Source organism: Lepisma saccharinum, chromosome 2 (assembly GCF_977018435.1).
Source record: "Lepisma saccharinum chromosome 2, izLepSacc3.1, whole genome shotgun sequence".
Lineage (NCBI taxonomy): Eukaryota > Metazoa > Arthropoda > Insecta > Zygentoma > Lepismatidae > Lepisma > Lepisma saccharinum.
In genome coordinates this window covers 42,736,791-42,758,545 of record NC_139230.1, presented here as the reverse complement: position 1 = coordinate 42,758,545, position 21,755 = coordinate 42,736,791, and the positions used below count along the sequence as shown (strand labels likewise).

At 35.9% G+C, this 21,755-nt stretch overlaps 1 protein-coding gene across 2 annotated transcripts in view; it reads right to left on the bottom strand.

Annotated features, from left to right (window-relative positions):
• The window catches only part of Fim (plastin-2 fimbrin), a 118,930-nt gene that overhangs the window by 38,347 nt on the left and 58,828 nt on the right, over positions 1-21,755 (bottom strand). The window contains exons 1-4 of one of the 2 annotated variants that reach the window (XM_083117323.1): positions 20,150-20,422; positions 15,312-15,409; positions 14,322-14,489; positions 4,158-4,420 (exon numbers count right to left, since the gene is read on the bottom strand). In XM_083117323.1, the coding sequence (XP_082973449.1) occupies positions 4,158-4,420; positions 14,322-14,489; positions 15,312-15,392 (512 nt within the window). In that variant the 5' untranslated portion in view covers positions 15,393-15,409; positions 20,150-20,422. Of the gene's footprint in view, positions 1-4,157; positions 4,421-14,321; positions 14,490-15,311; positions 15,410-20,149; positions 20,423-21,755 lie in introns of those variants that run through there. The other variant, XM_083117324.1, reaches the window with a different exon arrangement.

The following is a 21,755-nucleotide window of genomic DNA, read 5'->3' as shown; positions in this document are numbered from 1 at the left end:
TGGCACTTCAAAGCCTACTCCTGAGTTATCTCCATCTTCATCTTGCCATGCCAAAATTCAACAACCGTTCCTGATTTGCTATTTTTAAAATTTAGTAGAACCGTAGTTCCAAAAGGTGCAAGGTACATTAAAGTGATATTATAAAATCTTGTTCTCAATGCTAAATCCTTCTCATCGCTTGTTTTATAAAGTTTTTCCATGGAACATTCAATTCATTCTACATATTCTCTCTCTTTTTAAAAGAAGTTGATCTTTCTGGAAAATATCACAACTTAGAATTGCAAAACTTTCTTCATGTAAAAGTTTCAACACAAAAGTTCACTGTGTAACATTTCAATTTCCATTACTGTTTCTGCAGCAAATGTTTATTCAGTACCATAATAAAAATACACAATGTTTTTTTGGCAAGCATATCAAGGGCAAATTTTATTTTGACTTCATCATTCATCCTTTAATCACAGTAAAATCAACATGAATCACAGTGCCATTTCAGCATTTGGAACAATCATAGGGCATTACTTAAATTCTACAGTGCCCTTCACGATCAAGTTTGTCATGGAGCAACGGCTAGCATGCTGGGCAATGAAAGTGCATCTGCTGGCATTTAGACCCACAGCTGTATGCTGACCTTGGCACTGGATGCGTCAGTGCACCAGTATCCAGATAGGATCCAGTTTGCATGTGTTTGTGAAGTGTTAATGTGTTAACAAATGTTCCGCAACACTCCACCCGTACCGGGTCGCTTCTGGTAGGAAGAAAGAACCAAATAAACAACTAAATAGGCTAGTTCATAGCCCTGGGTTCCCATCCTGTTCCTCACCAGAACAAAGAATCAATCACAATCAATCAAAACCAAAGAATCAATCACAGGCAAGAACTTACTGAATTAATGTTGCAGGGTGATTGATGAAACTCACAGAAATGAGCTTTATACATTTATTTACAATTCAACAAACAAGGCTTGGATTCTTCCATTAGTTCGCTAATTTACATTATTTACATTTCTCTAATATGAGCCCCACGGCAGAACCGTGGCATGGGCGTGGCGGAACAACCTTGGGATGCTTTATCTGATGGGAGGCCACTGAACACCGAAAGATCAAGTGATCCCTTCTGCTATCCGTTTCACACACACTGTCCTGTCCTCTGTCAGAGGCGCCATATTTATACTTCCTCCCTCGTCCCATGGGGGAGGGCTGAAAGTTCAAATCTTATTGGCTCTTTTAAACTACACTGAACCATGGAAGAAACCCAAGCATACAGAATTATACACAAAACACACACACACAAAAAAATAGTTTGTAACACAATGGGTTAGTTTTGTTTTACTTTATGTATTACTGGTGCTTTTCTGTAGTCTAATAATGCCATGCTATACATACAATTCAAAACAACAAATTTTTATGTATGAGTCTTACGTCATTATGGATTCTTGTAGAGAAGTTAGAAGGCATTTTGAGACAGTGTTCAAAAACTTGTGAAAAAATTTAGGGAAACAGCGACTGTTCTTGATAAGAAGAAAAGGGTGAAATGGTGTGTGATTACAGAGGAGAAACTAGAGGACGTTGGAACATACTTTTCAAAAATCCCTCTGGCACCTTGCACAAGAAACAGACATTTTTATGATGTCTCTGTGGCAAGCTACCAAACATATAAACCTGAAGCCATAAATTAGAAGCATCGAAAGAAAACATCAGGAGAGAAATTGAAGTAATTTCAGAAGAGGAACTGATACGTGTTTGTAAAAATTTCCTTAAAAAAATGCTGTAAATGTGTGGAAGCAGGAGGACAACATTTCCAACACATCTTGTAACAAGGTACATGCTCATATTAATTGTAACTGTCAATGTAATTGTACGAGCTTATTTCAATTCAAAGCTAGTGATTCCAGTTACATGGATGTTGCTTCCAGTTTGCCGGCAGATGGGCTCTTACTGTCGCTCACGGCCAACTCGGCCGTGAAAGGCACTGTATGTTACCAGCAAATAAAGTGAGATTTTAATCAGATTATTTCAATCCCAATTTTATGCACATACACAGTTCGATCCAGTCAATATTCCCTGTTCGAAACAAAAACACCTTCCAACAGGTAACAACCATGCATAGACAATTTATCCAATATTGCCATTCATTTACTTTTCTTGCATGCAGTATGAGATTTATGAAATTAACCCATTAACTGCAGTGGAGTTTTATATATATATATATATACTCTCAAAAAATGGGCCTTTCTTGCAGAGTGTCTATATATAGATGGTATTTCAAAATTAAAGGTTCTTGTATTGCGGCAAGTCATTTTTATAGACACAAATTCTTAGTAGTCTATGTGGACTACCAAACAATCCATTGTTGATGCTTTGTCAGTTCCTGAAAAATATTTTTTTGCAATATGGACAGAGCCGTGGTGGTCTAGTTGGTAGGGTGACTGACTGCCATTCGGGAGACCCAGGTTTGATTCTCAGGGTGGGTGTTCTAAGGTCTGAAATTTTCCTGGCCTTGTCCATGCATAAAGTGGCTCTGAAGTTTAGTCAGCCTCAAACAAATGGATACTTGGGGGCAAGCCTGGAGGGTAAAGGTGGCTGGAGCATGGTGCTGGTATCACCACCTCCAAATTGGCCAAGATCGAGAATATATTGTGGGGCTCTACCCCCAAATTCCATAAATGTGCATTCATGGTATGGTGCTGTATACTGGGGGAACTTGGTCTTTTACTTTATCTAGTATGGAATGTTCATTTGCAGCCAAGTCTATATATAGATTGTTTATCTTAGCTTCATTTTGCTTTTTATAGTTATTTGTTTGCATTATTTACAATGACACGAATTTGCAGATGCATCTATGAATAGATGATTTCTTTTTGGATGCATTTCCCTTCAAGATCACCACAGGGAAAAACACACAGAAAAACAGGAAGTCTTTCACAGTGTGCTTATAGTTGGGGAAAAATTGCAACATACACCCATTTGTATTGCTCCATATACAAGAGATGACAATATTAAACCATGAATGCATGTAGGTTGTGGAAACAGGTCTTCACATATCTCTACTTAAGCCATATAAAAAAAGCAATGTGATCGGGGTGCATTGGTTTTAACTAGGCAACCACGCTGCCTGAGATTCAAACCTGGTTTCCCTTGTTGCAGGTTTCTCTCTTTCCTTTTACTTTTTATAACCAATTTCCCATGTGGCCTTTCTTACTACACTTAGCAAAAGGTGACTTCTCAAAGAGTTAGTTCTCTTTTCATTTTATACCTTCCCTGAAAAATCTGATATTACTGAGTCTCACTGAATGTACATGCCATATTTTTTGTCTCACCACTATGAAAGGTTTGTGGATTGCACCTAATATAGTAAGTACACAAGACATGTTCTTTAAAACTGATTTTTTAAAAATTCCAGAATATTTCTGATGTTCATTTATCTGTCCAAATTATGACTTTTCCCAGATCATCAGGCCTGCAGCGGCCTAAACTTAACATGAACAACTTGTATGAGTAATTCTGGAGAAGGGCCACACAAACCCTAAAATCAATACTCCAAATGAATTCCTAGAGGCATGCAAATTTAGTTTTTGACGAAATATGAAATAACATGCTGTAATGTTCATTTTTCATGTTTCTGAAAGGTGTGAGGTGCATTTTTTTACCCTGTAAAATAATGCGAAATGAACTGAAAAATGCGAAATATACTCTTAAACACGAAACTTATAGTTTATATACAGACGCGACACTTTCTGAAGTCGAAGTATCCTGCGAGTTATGCAATTCACGGAAAATTGATTAATTCTGCTGTAAATATTTGAGAAGCAAAAACGGATCACTTTACACAGGAATAAACTTAATACTCTGGTAACTACATAAATGTGCTATTAGAAGGTTTAAGTTTATTTTGTGTAATAACTGAAGTTTTTAAATCAAATTTAGGATTATATTCACAATTTCAAAACCAAAATGTAATTTTATATAGCACTTTTGATGTGATTATTCACTGCTATAACACCGAAATTTTATTTTATTTACCACTTTTGAACCCAAAATGGACTCTGTTTTTGTACAGACATTTTGCTTTTTTATTTACTAAAAATATGTGCCTGTATGAATTCCAAATATATTTTACCAAAGTATTAACAAAAGCTTACTGTAATTAAGACTACTAACCAGAGCAATATGCCATCCTTGACTTTATCATACAGAGCCTTGCCTTCAGCATCAATAGGCAAAAGATGCCTAAGATCAATATCATGCTGTAGATTGCTATTAATCCAATCCGAGAAGGCCAACTGTTCCTCCAATCGAACAGAGTGAGTGGTTCCTTCACTCGATGCATCTGACATTCCGCCCAGTGTCTCTAAGTTTTCTTTCTTTGATACAACTTGCTTGAAGGTGCTGCCAACCTCTTTGGCTTTCAAGTCGGTGCACAACTGTTGGAATAGGAGAAAGTAAGATATTAATATCAAAAGGTTCACACAGTTCACATTAGTATAACATTTCATGAATTGCCCAAAATGACACTAACATGTTAAGTCCAGATGACCAGCACAGGTTTCAATCTCTACAAACTGTTTACATGCTTGGTCAAAACAACTAATTAGAATTGCAGTACTTTCTAATCAAATGAATTCTTTGAAGGTCAAAATTTGAATTAAAGATCTTTCATAAGAGTAAAAATATACTCATATTTATGAAGTAAAAGCCAATCTCGCTTGCAACCAAATTCATGGCTCTGATTATATTTTGGGAATTCTCTCAAATTGGGGTACCCAGTATTCAAGAGAAAATTACATTATTTCAGATACAAATTTTGTTTAATTTTTCATTCTTGTCCTTACCACCCCCTGCATGTGTCTGAAAATAAGTGTGTGTTCACATTTAATGTGAATGAAATTTTGAATTCAACAAGTGGTAGAATTCTTTAACACAAATATTGACATCTTGTTTCTTGTGTAAAATAACGAGATTCATAATATTCTCTTCAGAGAATTTCAATCCTTTGAAAACCCTAATATCCATGTCTATAATTACAAAAAGAAAGTCAAGTATGTGACCTTTGGTCACCAAAGTTGTAAACTTTGTCGCTCATTTATATCTCAGTGTATGAAAGACTTAAAATCTAAACTAAACTGATGGCCCCCAAGATACCCCACCCTTACAAGCATGGATTTTTTCCTGTGGAGTTTACTGAAGGACATGGTGTAAGCAAATGAACCGTGTATGTTACAAGCTTTAAAGGACAACATTTCAGCTGAAATCAGGAACATCACCACAGAGACACTGTGGCAAGTCACTGCGAATATGCAAACACAGGTGGAGGTGTGCCTTCTTGAAAACAGCGGACACTTTCAACACATGCTCTGATCACAATGAACAATCAATGGTACACTATCCAAGGTAAGTCATGTACAAATTACGTTAATATCTGTGTGGTATATTTCATATTACAGCTCATTTTGTTGGGCCGGTTCTATAAGAATCACCCTGTATAAGGAATCCAAGTTATTGAAGTGTATAATTTTCTCCACAAACAATATCTCCCATTTTGAGAGAATAACCCATTTATAGTACAAACACTTTTACTAACGGATGAAGAGGTTTTCTTGGAATATCAACCAAGTGATTTCCAGATAGGCTTCAAAGCTTTCAAGAGCTAACGTCACTCTCAGGTCGGAAGCTTATCCGGAAATCACCAGGTTGATATCCCAAGAAAACCTTTTCATCATTCATTGCCAGGAAAGCTTCAAGAATAATTTCACTTTTACTAACTGCCCATGTAACATGGCAAACATGTTACAATATATAACAACTGCATGTACACTTCGCAACATCTTATTTGACCGCCCCGAAAGAATTCTAAGTCCCGAATTCGTAAACTTAGCAACATTGCACTTCAGATGAAAAACGATGCGGTGAGAGGTTTTCAATTTCGCACTTTCCACTGTAAACCGCTATTATAATACACAATCAAACAGAAATAATAAATTGGAAAAAGAACCTTGAGGAATATTTACGATTCTGCTTGCTCAACTTGAAATTTGAGGGGTTTGAAACACTGAATAGAGTTTTTCTCCACCTGGAGGAAATCGCCAACAAGTTTGTGCAGAAAGAAGCAAACTTCTGAGAAGTATATGCGACATTTTATTTACAATATCTTGCATAATATCGAACAGTTCTCAAAAAGTTATATTTTTCACGACTTGTTGAGAAAATGTCCTTGGAACACAGGAAGATGGGAGTCTTCATAAAGGTAAAGGGATATTCAACTTATGAAATATAAAATATGTGTGAAATTAAAACAATGGAAACCTTGAAAGATAATACTAATGAACTTCAAAATATGAAAAACATATTTTCATGGTGGAAAACTCCAAGCCATTTTCGAAATATGAACTTGATTTTTTTCTGTATTATAAAGTGGAGATATGGGACGATACGATCCCTCAGAAAGAAAAATTTAAGTAAGCCGCCTCCTACCTCCAACTTTTTCAATGGTCATAATTACTAATTGGGGTCCGGAAGTTGATGAAAAATCAACTTTTTTCTGACCCTTAAAAACAATGCTAAACCTGATATCATGTCTGTTTCACTGCAGTTAGAGCCAGAAAATAACTTTCTATTTTACATTTTTTTCCCATTTTTCGGCCTTTTTTGTCTTTTAGTTTATTTGTCAGTATTTTTAACAGTTTTTGTTGCATTTTTACTTATTTTTGAGGTTTATGTTTCTCCTCCCCTGTTGTTTCGTGCATTTTAAATGCATTTACTAGTAAAACTTACATATTTAGATTTCTTGGCATGGTCCTTTTAGCAAATTCACCATGAATCGAAAATATGGTCAATGGAAAAGCATAATATTATTCCTAACTGAAATGTTTGGCAATGGATTAAAATACTTTGTATGAAGATCTACTTTGAGGTTCTTTTCGTGGACACTATCATCGCTTTAGTCTGTAGTTTTAAAGTAAAATTAGTCAGAATATTAAATGAAATTATACTCTGGTGTATGCGAAGCAGAACTGTATTTTCGGATGATGGCCGACTACAGTATCATAGAAGGCCCACTCTGAAAGGAGATGAATTGGTTGATTTGGTGTTTTAAGTCAACTTTATACATAGTAAGGCTAATCAGGACTGCACCTACAGTTTAAAGTGAGACCCGAACCGAGTGCATAAAACAACGTGAACCGTGTGGTGAAGGGGGATCGTGTTTGCTTGCAGAATGGAAGGTCATGGGTTCTAACCTACTTCTTTGCAAAATCTTTTTCGAGAAGAAAACAGCTTTGGACGAGAATGCTTATCTACGTTTCTTGGATATTTCCGTTGATATTATGCGATTTATGTCCAGCATTTCCGGATGCAGAAAGATGTGATGTAAAGTCTGAGGTGGGTAGTTTCAAACGTTGAATATAGCATAATATTTGTGGTTGTATCATTTGAAAATCAGACTCATATTTTAGGTCCGCAGTGAAGAGCACAAACAAAGAATATCGTATTTGTGTGTATGTGTGTATGGTGGTATGTGTGTGTGTGTGGTTGTCATTGTTTTAAGTCTACCTTATGCACAGATAGGATAACCGGGACCTTACCTACAGTTTAAACAGGAATCTGAACCACTGTGCAATGAGCCTCCACCTGATATTAAAACGGGGACACGTTGATTACAACATGCTGTTTAAGAATATGTATTTATGATATATCAATTCTTATTGTGTGTTACCATAGCTTTTCACAGCTGAATGAAAAGAAGGGTCTTGCCAAAAAACCTGCCAATCACTGAAAAATCAAGAAGATGAGCAGAAACATTCCCGAGGTATGCATTGCATAAATATTTACAGTGATTTAATATAATCTTGTATTACATTATTACAACACTTCGTACTCGGTAAATTACAATAAAAAAAATTAGGAGTGGGTATGAGATAACAACCTATGATGTTTCGTTCTTGACGAAAAAGTCAAACGAGACGACCGTCTAACCAACTGCTCCAGAAGATTACTAACGTGAAACACTGTAAAACAAGTTGGTCTCAGTTGAAATAACATTTTGCCGGAGTTCCGAACCATTTTTCGCCACAGATCAGGGAAAAGATGCACACTGTAGAATCATCCGGTATTGTGCAATTTATCTTTACTGTAATTTTGCCTAAAATCAAGAGAAATTTGCTTCATTGCATTGAAATGTGATTTCAATTCTCTCCAGGTGGTGGAGAATGAGTTCAGTGTTTCCAACTGCACATAAATTCCCCTATTTTCTATTTCAGAACGAATATTCTTAAAGAAAAATCAACATTTGTATCTACAATTTACGATTTTGTTTAATTGTGTATTATATTACTGGTTTAGGGTTTTTAACTTCATGGAATGTGAAAGAATGAAAGAAATTCACAAGAACGTTTCCATTTAGAAAGAAAAGCTGTTGCTAAGTTGGATACTATTTGTGGACTCTGAAGTGCTATGTTGCCAAATTTACGAATTCAGGACTTTGAATTTCTTTCACGGCAGTCAAATAAGATGTTGCGAAGAGTACAGTTTACTATGATCAATATATTATCATCATTAGGTTCACTGACGTAGAACTTTCTCTGCATACAAAGTTCAATTATATTTTTGAAAACAACTTCTAGTTGTCATATTTTGTAAATTACAAATCATCTTTCAGCACCCTAAGGTCCAAGATTGAATTGAAATATCAATGACACTAGAGGAACACAGAAAAAAGAATTTCAAACACCCAGAGTGCACATACCAGAAGATTTGTTTTAATATATTAATAATTAGTCACCTTATTATAGTATACATGTAAGCATTCTCACTAGCACTACTCTAATCAAAGCAAGCTAATAATCAATCTATTTGCACAAAAGCACAACTTGCAGATCAGCAAATGTACTTTTTCCTCATATCTGACTGTATTGTTGATAACAGCACTGCCCTTATCACATCTACAGTAATTACCATCACTGCAACTATAGGCACCAAAGCACTGAGGCTGATGATTCAATGCAAATTTCAGAACTCTCATATGAGTGAACTCCAGTATACTGAACATTTAGATTTAAATTAAACTGATAACAAAAAATGTCCTTGTATTTAGCCAAGTTATAGAAAACATTTAAGAATTTATATGATCTGAATTAATCTTGACTACCAACTGAAAATTGCTTCATCAGCACGTGCACCGTAACGAAAAACTTGGAAATTTGGGGAGAGGGGGGAAGGGAGCTTCAGTTGCGATGAATAGTTATTTTTACAAAAATTTTCATTGTAGACTTGATTTTGATATTACGCTCTCACACATGCATGCATGTGCACGCATGTTCACAAAAACACACACCTCATTTCTCTACAAACTAACAAAATATAATATATATTTTTTTGGTATCACTCCATTTTTTAATAGTACAAGATTATTAGCTACAAAACCTCAATTAAGTGATTAACAAATAGATGCACTTGCACAATAAGTAAATAAAATGCAAAACTTAAAAAAATATGATAAGAATTGATATGTTCTCAGAAATGTCAACTGTGTGTATGGAATATAATCTGACAACTGCTAATCTGCAACAGACAATAGTTTCTTCAGTACTGGTGGTCAAAATTAACCACACATTGACAGGCATAGATTTAATCAGTTACAATCAATGAACAGATAAAACTGGAATCTTAAGTGTTCAACACACATGGTATTACCATTCTTTTTACTTCATTCCATGGAAAATCCACCTTAAATTTAAATTCAACAGTGATGTGCTGTCACACACTTTGCGTAGAATGTGTGTAACAATGCTCGCATGCATGTGTGTGCAAGAAATATGAACACCCAAAATCCTTACCATATCATTATCACACAATGAAATTAAAGAAATTGTTTTTTAAGTTTGAATCAACACACATACACTTTGCAAAACACAAAAGGGCTTCAAATGGTGACATTACTTGTCTGGTAGTGGTGTAATTTAGCTGTCTACAAATCTGAGACAAGGAAAGAACATCCAGTAGAAGTTAAATATTGACACTTTTTTTGAACTGAAGTGACAACTGGGTGTGCAGATTGCAGACAAATTTATAGATTACAGGAGAATGTGTTTATGAAAGATTTGTTTGGAAGAATCCTTAGCATCTTTCATTTTGAAAAGAAAAGAGTAATCATAAGAGCTCTGTCTCATATTCACTAACAATATACATCAAAGTGTTCTAGTCTTCAAAACATTCTCCTCTACAGCAACAGCCTTTTGAGGGCCAAATGACCTTTCCTTAGGTAATGTATGGTCAGTGTAGTCTCATAAACACCAGACTGGAACTGTCTCAGCTGGATAAACACTGAAACTTCTGGGTTTCCACCAAAGATGGAGTACTAACAATTCAGCCACAGGGAAGTCCACCAAAAAGGTTTCTTTTTTTAAACATAATTTCAATTATCACTCATATAAACATCCTCACAGATGTTCTAGTTTCATAAATGACACTATTTGAACTATTTGAAATGCATACATTTTGTCAAGGTAGGTTAAGAACTTTCTGGTACTATTTACATAAACATTGATTTTATTCAAACTTAGCTTCAATATTCGACATCACAAAACTATTTTTTGGACAATCAAACTTGTTATAGACTTGCATGATCAGTGACAACCTAATATAATGGACTCTCTAATATATAATCTGGTTTATAATATGTAACGGTGATGTTCATATATTTTCGAGTACACTACATAAAAAAAAATATTTGGTAAAAACTGACACGTTAAATGATCTCTCAAATTTTGCTCTAGGCAAAGTGGTACGTAGACTTTGCAATCTTTCTAGTTCTATGCTATCCTGCAAATGTCCACTGTCTAAAATCTAGAACATGGAAGTTCCGACATGGGCAACATAGATGCAGGGCAGACAATCAGGAAACATGCCATCACTTGGTAAAATTTATCTTTTAAGCAAGGAGTGAGCACAAAAAAGGTAACTTTTGGAAGCATGCACAGCTCGTGATATGTTCTTGAAAACTGAACTCCAAAGTAGTTGAACAGTCATAAAATCACTTGCAGCTCAATGCAAATGTCTAAAGTAGTGGATCATAATATCTTGAGTTAATTTCACTTCAACATAAATATCAACTGAGCATATCTGCTATTCAAAGGTAATGCTAATTTTCAAACAGGAACACTACTGAAGCAAAAGCATTTTGAGACAATGATTCATGACTTGTGAAAGCACAATAATAATGACAGAAGTTACCTTACGGGAAAAGGAAAGGGGCAGCTATTTCATTTGTTACACATCACACACATTAAGAAGAGACATGCAAGGCAAAAACAGACTGATAATAAAAACTTATTTTCACCAGGCATTTCTGCTGGACTGTTGTGATGTGAAAAGCATTATGCAAAGATTGGCATCCAGTGAATAGCTTTCACTTGTTTTCACCAACATCCATGTGGCAAAATTATGGAATGGCATGAATCCATCCAGCTATGAATCAAGGAATAAAGGAGTAAAGTAGAATAAGTACCACTACAGCTTATGGAAAAATATTCTTCAGTATAAGTATTCTGCTTAAAGAAACTCCAGACATCCAAAACTGCAAATACAATATTATTGTTGTAGATCAAGTCAAACCACTACATGGGTTAGTTCCTAACAAACAATATTTCCACACTGAAAAACCTGAATACCCGTGACCCATAAAGCATGTCTGATTCACTAGCAGCTATGTACAAAAACATGCAATTGAATTTAAGTTTCCCTTCAAACAAGGAGCTCGTCTAGTGCACTATTTCGAGTCCCTCATTATACAACATATAGCCTGATCCAATAGTGTCTTTCAGGCTAACATTTGCTTACATGAAAAACTGTTTATCCTTCTGAACCCAAACCAGAGTAAATTAATATTTTGATTGAAAATTCAAAATAATATATATTTTGACTATCATATTCTACATGAGTACACATAAAAAAAAGCACCTGCAACTTACAGATGTATGCTATTGAATTTTTTCCCCCATTTTTGAGTGGCAACTGTTCCCATTAAAGAAGCTGAATACATCTGGACAAGCTTAATGTAAAATTAATGTAATTTCTGTTACACAATTGTTATTTTTCATGTATTTATTCCATTAGAACAGCCAATGCACATTAAAAATTTGATAATTTATGAAATCTTACTGAAGCTACTTAATTTAAATTCAAATGCAACTCCAACGCTAATGTTTTCAGTAGAAGGTAATCAAGAAAATGTACACATTTTGTTTCCAACTAAAATAGATTAAATGGTGTTGGAGAAATTAAACATTCCTCAGATGGCAAAAATATGATCTCACGAACCTACTTAACAATTGTCCCATACAGTACCCAGACATGATAAATTAATTAGTAACCCTTGTTGGTGAAAATTGTATTGTGCATGTCTAAGTTCAGGATTATTGCTTTCAAACTTTACAATGGAATTTGAAAGTCTATAATGCTTTTTTAAATAGTTAAGTCTCTTCATCATTCCTACTTATTCCATGATGATGACAGATGACAAGCCAATGAAATGGATGATGAGATACAATGACAGATCCATGCCTTATCCAGGATGGAAGCCTAGGATACCAGGCTTCATAGCATATTAGCTCTAACCACCTTGTCACGAAGGTTGGCCAAACAAATAGCACAGTCAACATGGAGCGATGTTATCGCCACCTTGCTATTATTTTATAGTGTGTATATCCAAATGAACGAGTGTCTGTAAGTGATGACTGTTTATTCTGCTGTGGCAGAATGGGCACATATGGGCAATTTAAGATAATTTTTTTAAGCATGAAAATATGTTATCGCTGGAAAGATGCTCCCTAGGAGTTGTTACCTTATCTCTGCTTTGGAGAATTTTATCTCTTTCAAACACAAAATTATGAACAAACAGCTTTTGATAGAGCACAACACATGTCAATATTTCTGCATGCTTAATGGTCAGTTTTGGCACGCACCTATATTTTCTGCTAGCTTTCACTACATCATGTGGCTTCATCAGGATATTGAACAAAATATGAATTTAAACATGGTACTGAGGTAAAGAAAGTTTGAAAAGGTAATCCGAGGTAAGTCAAGCACAAGAAAACAGATGCTGGCCACACACTTGGCAGTGTAAACACCATGACAGAGCAACTGCTTCCTCGCTTTTAACTTATCCGGAATTTCATTTTTAAACATTTTATCAAATTTTAAACTCAAATTCTGTCCAGGCTCCTGATAAATTCAAATGTGGTGAAAGCTAGAGAAAAATGTAGAATACTGTTCACAAACCATTTAAAATGTCTCAAGGTTATACTTGTTCTTCGCCACCTACAAATTCCCCAGAAGAGTTTACTGCTTCAAAATGTTGTTGTGATCAATACATTATGATGGATTTAAGAAGAGTAGTTCTTGTGTGTTTTCACACATTTTGGGTTCACTTTCTAATGTACCACTGAAAGGCACCTCTACATGCAACTGAAAATGGTGCGTGACTCAGAAATCCAATTTACATTTGTTTTCTTTAATGTCCACTACTAACAACAGTGTCTATTCAAGTATGGTGTATAATTAATGTTCTTCCCAAGAATGTCACGAATATCTGAACTTCAACACAATTTAGTTGGGTTATTCTATGTAGTAACCTTAGTGATATAGACAATGTATGTGCTGGTGCTAGGTGTGATGATGCATAAGTTAAAAAAGGTTAATATAGAATAAAATTCAAGAAGCCAGACCATTTTTGAAATTAGATAAATTACTGGCTAGACTCAATATCCCTGTATTGTCTTATGAAGAATCCTAATAGACCTATGACAAATGTGATCCTATTTTCTTGAGTTATCTGCAAGTTATGGAACTATTCTATTAAGGGTGTCATCTCCCTTCTGGAAATTAACATGTAAATATACTTAAAAGTACAGTTTTCCAAATGAATGCTGCTTACTCCTAAATAAAACAGCCTCCTTACAGATAATGTAGGACAAAGAAAATTAATATGACAAGTAAGTTATTGACTGACAGTGACCTGTCATACATAAGAACACAATGGAATGTAATTTGTAGAATATTGTGTTAAGCTGCCAAAAATATAATGGAATTACACTTGTACACAAATTATTACTATTGCTTGACCAATTGGATAAAAATTGCAGTGGATTAGAAGATGGTTTATAACATACTTTACATTAACTTCTTGCCATTAAGTAAAGTTAGTGATTGGAATAGGATATAAACAAAAAATCCATGTTCTCTCTCCCCTTAGTTATTAAAATTGACTTTCAAAAATGGTACATATATATACATACTCATATGTATGTATGTGTGAATACACATTGTACATACCTTCTCAAATTCTTCAAACGAAAGTCTACCACGATGCCCAGCTTGAGACTTGTCATCATATTCTTCAATCATCTGTCGCACCTTCCATCCAGGTAATTTAAACCCACATACATCTAGGGCACTTTTTAGTTCTGACAAGTCTATGAATCCATCGCCATTCTTGTCTATCTGTAATGAAAAACATAAATACAATTAGAAGTTTGTAATCATAAAACTACACACATCTTCTAAATTATGAACATATCATTATATCCCTACTGCAAGTATTTTGACCTGAGACTCAATATTTTCATGGTGGCAAAATCTTCCAATCATGTTAAAAGGAATGTAGTTGTAGTGTTATTTCTTATATTACATATTACAGTAATTGAATAATTGAACAATGTATGCACAGTCAGCATTGTTAATGTAGGTCCCAACAATTTATTTCAAATCATCATTTTTTTATTCAATCAATGTGCTATGAACTGCCAATCATCAGAATGGAAAAATTTAAATAAAAATGTGCTAAATCATTATTTCTTGAAAGGGGCAAAGGGTTTAGCATGTATTTTAGAAAGACAATATTTCACAATGAAGACAAAATAATTCAGATAATAAATATGGGAAAAGAAATAATTTGGTAAGTACAGTACTAGAGCACCTCAGTTCTTCTCAACACCTCTCTTCCAGAATTTGGAGCATGATATATTGCATTAGAATGTTAAGTAACACAATAATTTACTTTTCTGATTTCTCTCGTTCACTTTCCTAAAATGTCATTGCTTTTCTACCTACATTATCATGAATACATGAATCTGTTATTACACCACATACTTATAGCAATAAAAAGAGCTGTAATAAAGCTTAACATGGAGGGGGATGAAGAGAGTTAAAATTCCCCATTCCTACAACCCTATAAGCACAACATTGTTAGGTATACATCAAACATCTTCCAAGGAAATTTTTGGTGATGCTACTAATGCTAAGATTGAATCACACATTTTATACCTTTTGGTAGTAAGTTTCTGATCGCAATTCTCCTAGGAATTCATCAAGCACATCCCACCGCTGAAGTTGCATAATCTCCATTGTGACGCACTATAATACTGTGAACATCATTTCTTGTTTTTAATACATTGTCCATACCAGATTTTTCTACTAACACAAAATTCTCATACATTGAACACACATTCCATGCATGAATATAAATTCTAAGAGGTTACATTAACAATAGTATTACCCAAAATATAGAAATGGGATGTAATTGTAAAGAATTTGCTGTTTGTTATCTTAAATGAAGACCTAATAAATGCAGTAGAAATAAATCACACGTGAATGCATACATATACTGCACTTTGAACAGAATATCTTCTGTATATGTATACTCTGGACAAGCTCTGTTATCACTTAGGTTTTGTGTCTGGATTAGGAATGCTCCACTATTCCTTTGAGTTTTTGTTTTATGCCACTTTATGCACAGATAGGCTAATTGGGTCTGGACCTACAGTTTTAAGTGAGGTCTGAACCACTATGTGCCTCCAGCAGGTATCAAACCTGGAACCCCTTGATTACAAGATGAAAGTTAACAGTAGAAAATCCAAGTAGGATATATTTTGATACATTATGATACATTTTGTATCCAAACTTAAATAAATTGTTTTACTTGATTATATAAAGCCAGCAATGAATCACCTATACCCATAAGTCTTTATGTTAGTTACTTTTAAAGAAAATGAGGCTGAGGGATGAATTCAACTACACTTTGGCCTAGAAAGGTTGAAAGATTGAATCTGAGATCTGATATATTAAAACTACCATTTGTTCAATGAAACTAGAAATATGTAAATATAGTCATTTGTAAATCTAAAAGTTTTAATTTCCTACGTAATTCAATTCATTTTCTTTACTTTTTAATGACAGACATACTAATGTTTGAAATTTTCAACAACTGGTGTCATTGCCTGCTGCTTCTGACACTCCTACATGCAAATGTATTTGCAAATTTCAAGTTATGAAAGTTGTTGCATAATATTCTAGTGGATGTAAATAGCATTTAGATATGAAATATTCAAGGGGGGGGGGATATGCTTTTCTCTCATTACTAGCATAGAATATCCACGATCTATAGCACTTCCACAGAAAACAAGAGTGAGAAGGGTTGCATTTCAAAATCCAGTATTTACCATATATCAATCATATGACAGTGATTTTTTACAATATTCCTTTCATCGTTTGGTATAACAACTATATGCTTGCCACATAAGCAATCAAATTTGCACATATACTTCACATATATTTGCATAAAGGCCTACTGTAAGTGAGACATGAGGAATACAAATTTAGGAGAATTTGTAAGAAAGAAGAAAAATATCTAAATGAGGCCACATGCATTTTTTAGACAAATGTAACAGATAAAAAATATGGTCAGCAAAATAAAATCAGTGAACCTGACAGATATATTTGCTCTACTTGTTTCACTGTTACTACTATCTCTCCCCATGCACTGTTAAGTTTAATTACAAACAATTTTAACCCTACATGTATTCTAATTCACCGGCATGATTTACACCCCTTATTCACACAATTCCTCTCAATAGTATTTCTCTACAAAACTACATTTTCAGGAATCATGCTAGTAAACTTGCCTTTTCCCTGCATTCACACACACACACAAACACAACACAGTGTACTCAGCTAAAGAAGCAGGTTAAATGAAAATGTGTGTGGTGAAGATTAAGTTTATTTTTCTTTAAACTTGCTTGTTTTAGGTATTTCTGTTGATAGGGACAGGATTATCTCAAGTACTTCAAATATTTATTTTTCTCTTAAATGGGGATGCTTTGAAGTTAAATGCACTTGGTGCATATATAAGATAGTTGGAACTGAACCAATGTTTTTAAGTGGGATTCGAACCATTCAACTGGGTATCAAATCCGAGAACCCTTGATTACAAGCTGACAATGTTACTACCACCTTGCTATCGGGGAGGCACATGGGGATGTTGTGATACTTGAATTGTAAAATAATTTGCGAGTCAATAACATTAGTACTTATTTCTATTGATTTTGTAGGAATTTATGATATGCACAAAACATCTGTGCATTTTTTTTTTACAACATGACCAGCTTGAGTTCAATAAAGGGACTATTTAAAGCCACAGGTTTTACTGATCTCTTAATGCAATATCTTTTTGTTATTACTATTTTTTTTTAAAAAATTAACTATAATTTGTTGAAATAAGTTACTATGACACATTACGTTATTGTCTGTAGAGGCAGTTTCAGAATGGAATCACAAGAGGATGGTTATGAATTTGTTTTGCTTATTGCATAATATATTTTCACATCACAAAAACATCGATTTTAGGTCATCTGAAAAAAATATTATATGAATTTTAGCGTGTTGTTCAAATGACTCAATACGAATGACCTTTTTCTGGTGACTGTATGGCAATAAATAAAATTTTCAATTTGATAAAATTATATCCCCTACAGCTACATTTAAATTTCAGTATTTGTGAAAAGCGAGGGTAAAAATGAAATTGTTAAATGTGCAATGTCAAAAGAAACGGGCGAACAATTATTTCAGGAGTCAAAAGTAGTGTATAGGTATAGTGATAATGTCAGCGAACATTGTGTGTTTGTAACGTGAGCACACGCGAATCCTGTGTCAGTGTGATTGAACATCCTGCCTAGTAATCTGTCCCAAATAAAGCAATACATTCAGTGCTAAGTAGTTGTGGACATGTGAAATTTACATCCTTAGTTACAAACAAGATTGTTTTTGTTAAGTCACTTTTAAGCATGAATCTGTTCTAAAGTGCTCAATTTCATCTAAGGAACCTCTGATTTCTGTCTAAAAACTTGTCCACTGATTTTTCCTGTACTTTTATAAGTTAGCTACAACACGTATTATATGTAACAACCACAGCTGGAGAAAACAATCAGTTTGTTAAATGGGTGCTAGGAACAACTACTGTATCTTCTTTTTGGTATAAATGTGCAGCCTGTGTAAAAAGTGAAGTAAGTAGCTCAGTAACATAAAAGCATTTCACAATTCTCTCAGCATCACTATTGGCTCTCAAGCAAGTTACATCCTAGATGTTATGCAACCTAGCATAGTTTAGTTTTGAGTTTTTGCGAAGTTCACTACAGCAGAGATCAATCAGGACGGTAGCTAGAGTCTAAACTGGAATTTCAACCACTATGCGCCTCCACCAGAAATCAAACCAACTTGAAATCATTGTTAACCATTGTTAAGGCATCATTGTTAACCATTGTGCTTTCAGGGAGACCATGGAGAAAATTTGGTCCATCTACAAGAGTTTGAGATGAGATACATTTTTACACCATCTGAACAAACATTTAAAATCCTGAATACCAATACTGCACGCAGATTGGTGTCTACATGGTGGACAAGAAAAGGTGTTAAAAGTCACGTGCTCTCCTCCGTATACTTGCAGAGTTTTAAATTGAAAAATCGCCCCCTCCCACTTCCTGCAAACGCCTATTCAAAGTGTAAGTACCTTGGCACAGATCAGCGACTATTTCTAGTGCAAAAATATGGATCTGGACGCAAGAGTGCCATAGTTTGATGCAAGTTCAACAAAGAATATGGTCCAGTTCTATCCATCAGATATGACAGTGAAACTGTTTTGTTTGGAGATGTCCATTTTCGGTATTTTTACTATCTGTTTTGTGATGAAGTTACTTGAGAAGTTCGGACACACAGCAAGATGTCATCAGATGGTCAACACCTACTGAGACAAGCATCCAGATCAAGTTGCTCATGGTTTGGTTTGATTTGGTGTTTTAAGTCCACTTTATGCACAGTAAGGCTAATCGGGACTGGACCTACAGTTTAAAGTGGGATCCGAACAACTATGTGCCTCCACCGGGTATCGAACCCGGGACCCCTTGATTACAAGGCAACGACGCTACCACTGCGCCATCGGGGAGGCCCCTCAAGCATCAAGTTGCTCATGTATTTCCCTTTGTAGGACACGTTTTCTGGACGGCATTGTTGCTTTGAACACCAAATGGCCAACTCGACGTGAACCTGTTCCGATTTTTTTTTTAGTTCCTTCAAAGACTGAGTTTTCTGGACAGCCTGCAAGATCACCAGGTATCAATTCAGGCCATCGAATGGGACGTGCTGGGTTCTCGGCGGTTTACAGGCATATGTCTGTATTGTGATTTAGATTGGTTGATTGATTTAGTTTATTTTACTTCGCGTTTTGTGCCTCTTGGCTAATTTGCGAAGATTGGGATGAGTGATGAAATTGATGAATGGACATTCACAAACAACCAAGCCCGAGTGGGATTCGACCCTTGGCGTCGCAGCGCGATGTGCTAACCACTCGGCCACAGGGTCCGGCTATTGTGATTTATGGCCATTTTAACAAATAACTTTATTAATTTCAGCTATTGTTTGCTTGCAAGTTTCGATAGATTTTGTCCAGTAATAAAAATTCGAGTCACCTAACTTTTTAACGCCTTTCCTTGGTCACCCTGTGTGTGTGTGTGTATATATATATATATATATCATGGCAAAAACAGCATGCGACATCACGATTAGCCTCGCGTTCATCTGAATAAAGGATGAACCTCCCATGGGCCACCTAAAATTTTCCTAGCGCACCAACATTGGGGTGTAACACACTGATGCAATTCTACTGACTACCAAAGCAGGATTCCTTGTACCCAAATCACTGAACCAAAAGCACACGCGCACACACACGAGCAGTCCAACACAATCCACAGCAGTAAACCACAAGCGAGCCGTACGTAAGCACACACTAATGTCTCGTTTCAAATCTGGTATGGACAATCGGGAATGAACCTCACCACAGGAACCTGCGAAGTTCACCTCACAAAGAACTAGAACAAAAAACCGACGTTACTACAATCCGGCCTCTTTTATCTCATCCCCTGCTCCAATTTCCTCAAAGCAGGTAAAGTGGTTGGGAGAATCAGCGTCTACGATATACTACAAGATTCACACTTCCCGCGCTTCCTTTCTCACGCTGACAATTTTGTCGTTTCCCGTCCCACTAAAAACTGGATCAGATGAAAGTGTCGTTCTCACTCTCAACCATTGTCTAAACGGCACCCACTACTTTCCACCGGCCTGATTTGCAGCTCCTCGTATTATCTCGAAGCTTGTCACTAGAAATATCTTCTGTTATCTTCCACGTCTCCCCCTCTCTCATTTCTTTCTTCCTGGCTTGATATGGTTGATTGCTACCGCTAATCAAGTCAGCTAAAGCGTGACAGACAGCTACAAAGTCGATGGTCAATGTTCAATCATAATCAGATAATTAAAATCCATGTTTCCAAACAAGTTTCCTCCCTCGTGTAATTTAGCAGATAACTGCAAGGGGATTTACAGTGACTCGATTTAATTTATCACCTTAACTATCACGCGGGAGACCCGGAGTGTGTGATCTAGGGTCGGAGTTTTTCCGGCCTTATCCCTCGCATAAATCAGCTCTGGGGTTCACTCAGCCTAAAACAAATTGGTACATAAGCGGCAGTGCAAGTCCCGCATCGTGGCCGTGCGGTTTAAGGCGCAAGCTTTGGGATCCGGCTAAAAGGACGCGCGCAGGTTCGATAGATTTCGGCGTGTACGGGACAGCTGGTCACCCACCATCGTGAGGAAATTGGGGAGCTACGAATGAGTAGCGTAACCCGGTCATAGAAAACCTACGACTGAAGGTTTGTCGTGCTGACCGTACATCACCCCGTAACGAGTAGGATAATATCCCACCTCTGATAGGATTGAGGCTGGCAGTCGGTAGGTAGGCACTGACCCTCACGGGCTGTTACGCCACGAGTTATTATTATTATTATTATTATTAAGGGTGGTGATGAGAACACCACCTATCAAAAATGGCCGAGATCACGAACGTGCGGAGCCCTATACACATCCTCCTATATGTGCCATCATGGTTTGTGCAATGTGCACAGGGAACTTCACTTACTTTATTTTAGTACATTGTATTATGTTGGGTACGTCAGTATGTACACGCTATTCGCAGTCAGTTAATAAGAGCGGACGTGTTGGACAGATCTCGCGAGTTAACAATCTTACAGAGATGAAAGGCGTGAATATTGGATTGTTCTTCAGCCAATTAATTCCTATCAGCACTGAACTCCGTCTCGTTACGGTATAAAAAGAGATGTAAAACAGACAACAATGAAACATTACACATACATTTTAATCTCCCGTTTGCATGAAGAACGTGATTTCATCACGGCCGCTCGCGAACAGATTTGAGAGTCTACAAGAAGAAACTAAAAGTGATAAGCATGTCCACCGCCAACCATCACTACTACTGAGCAGGAACAGTTAATATACTTCTCCACAGACTCCACACTGAAAATGACATCTTGAGTGGATGTGCGACAGCTCTAGAACTGTGTGGCAAATATTACAAGTGATTCTCTCTAC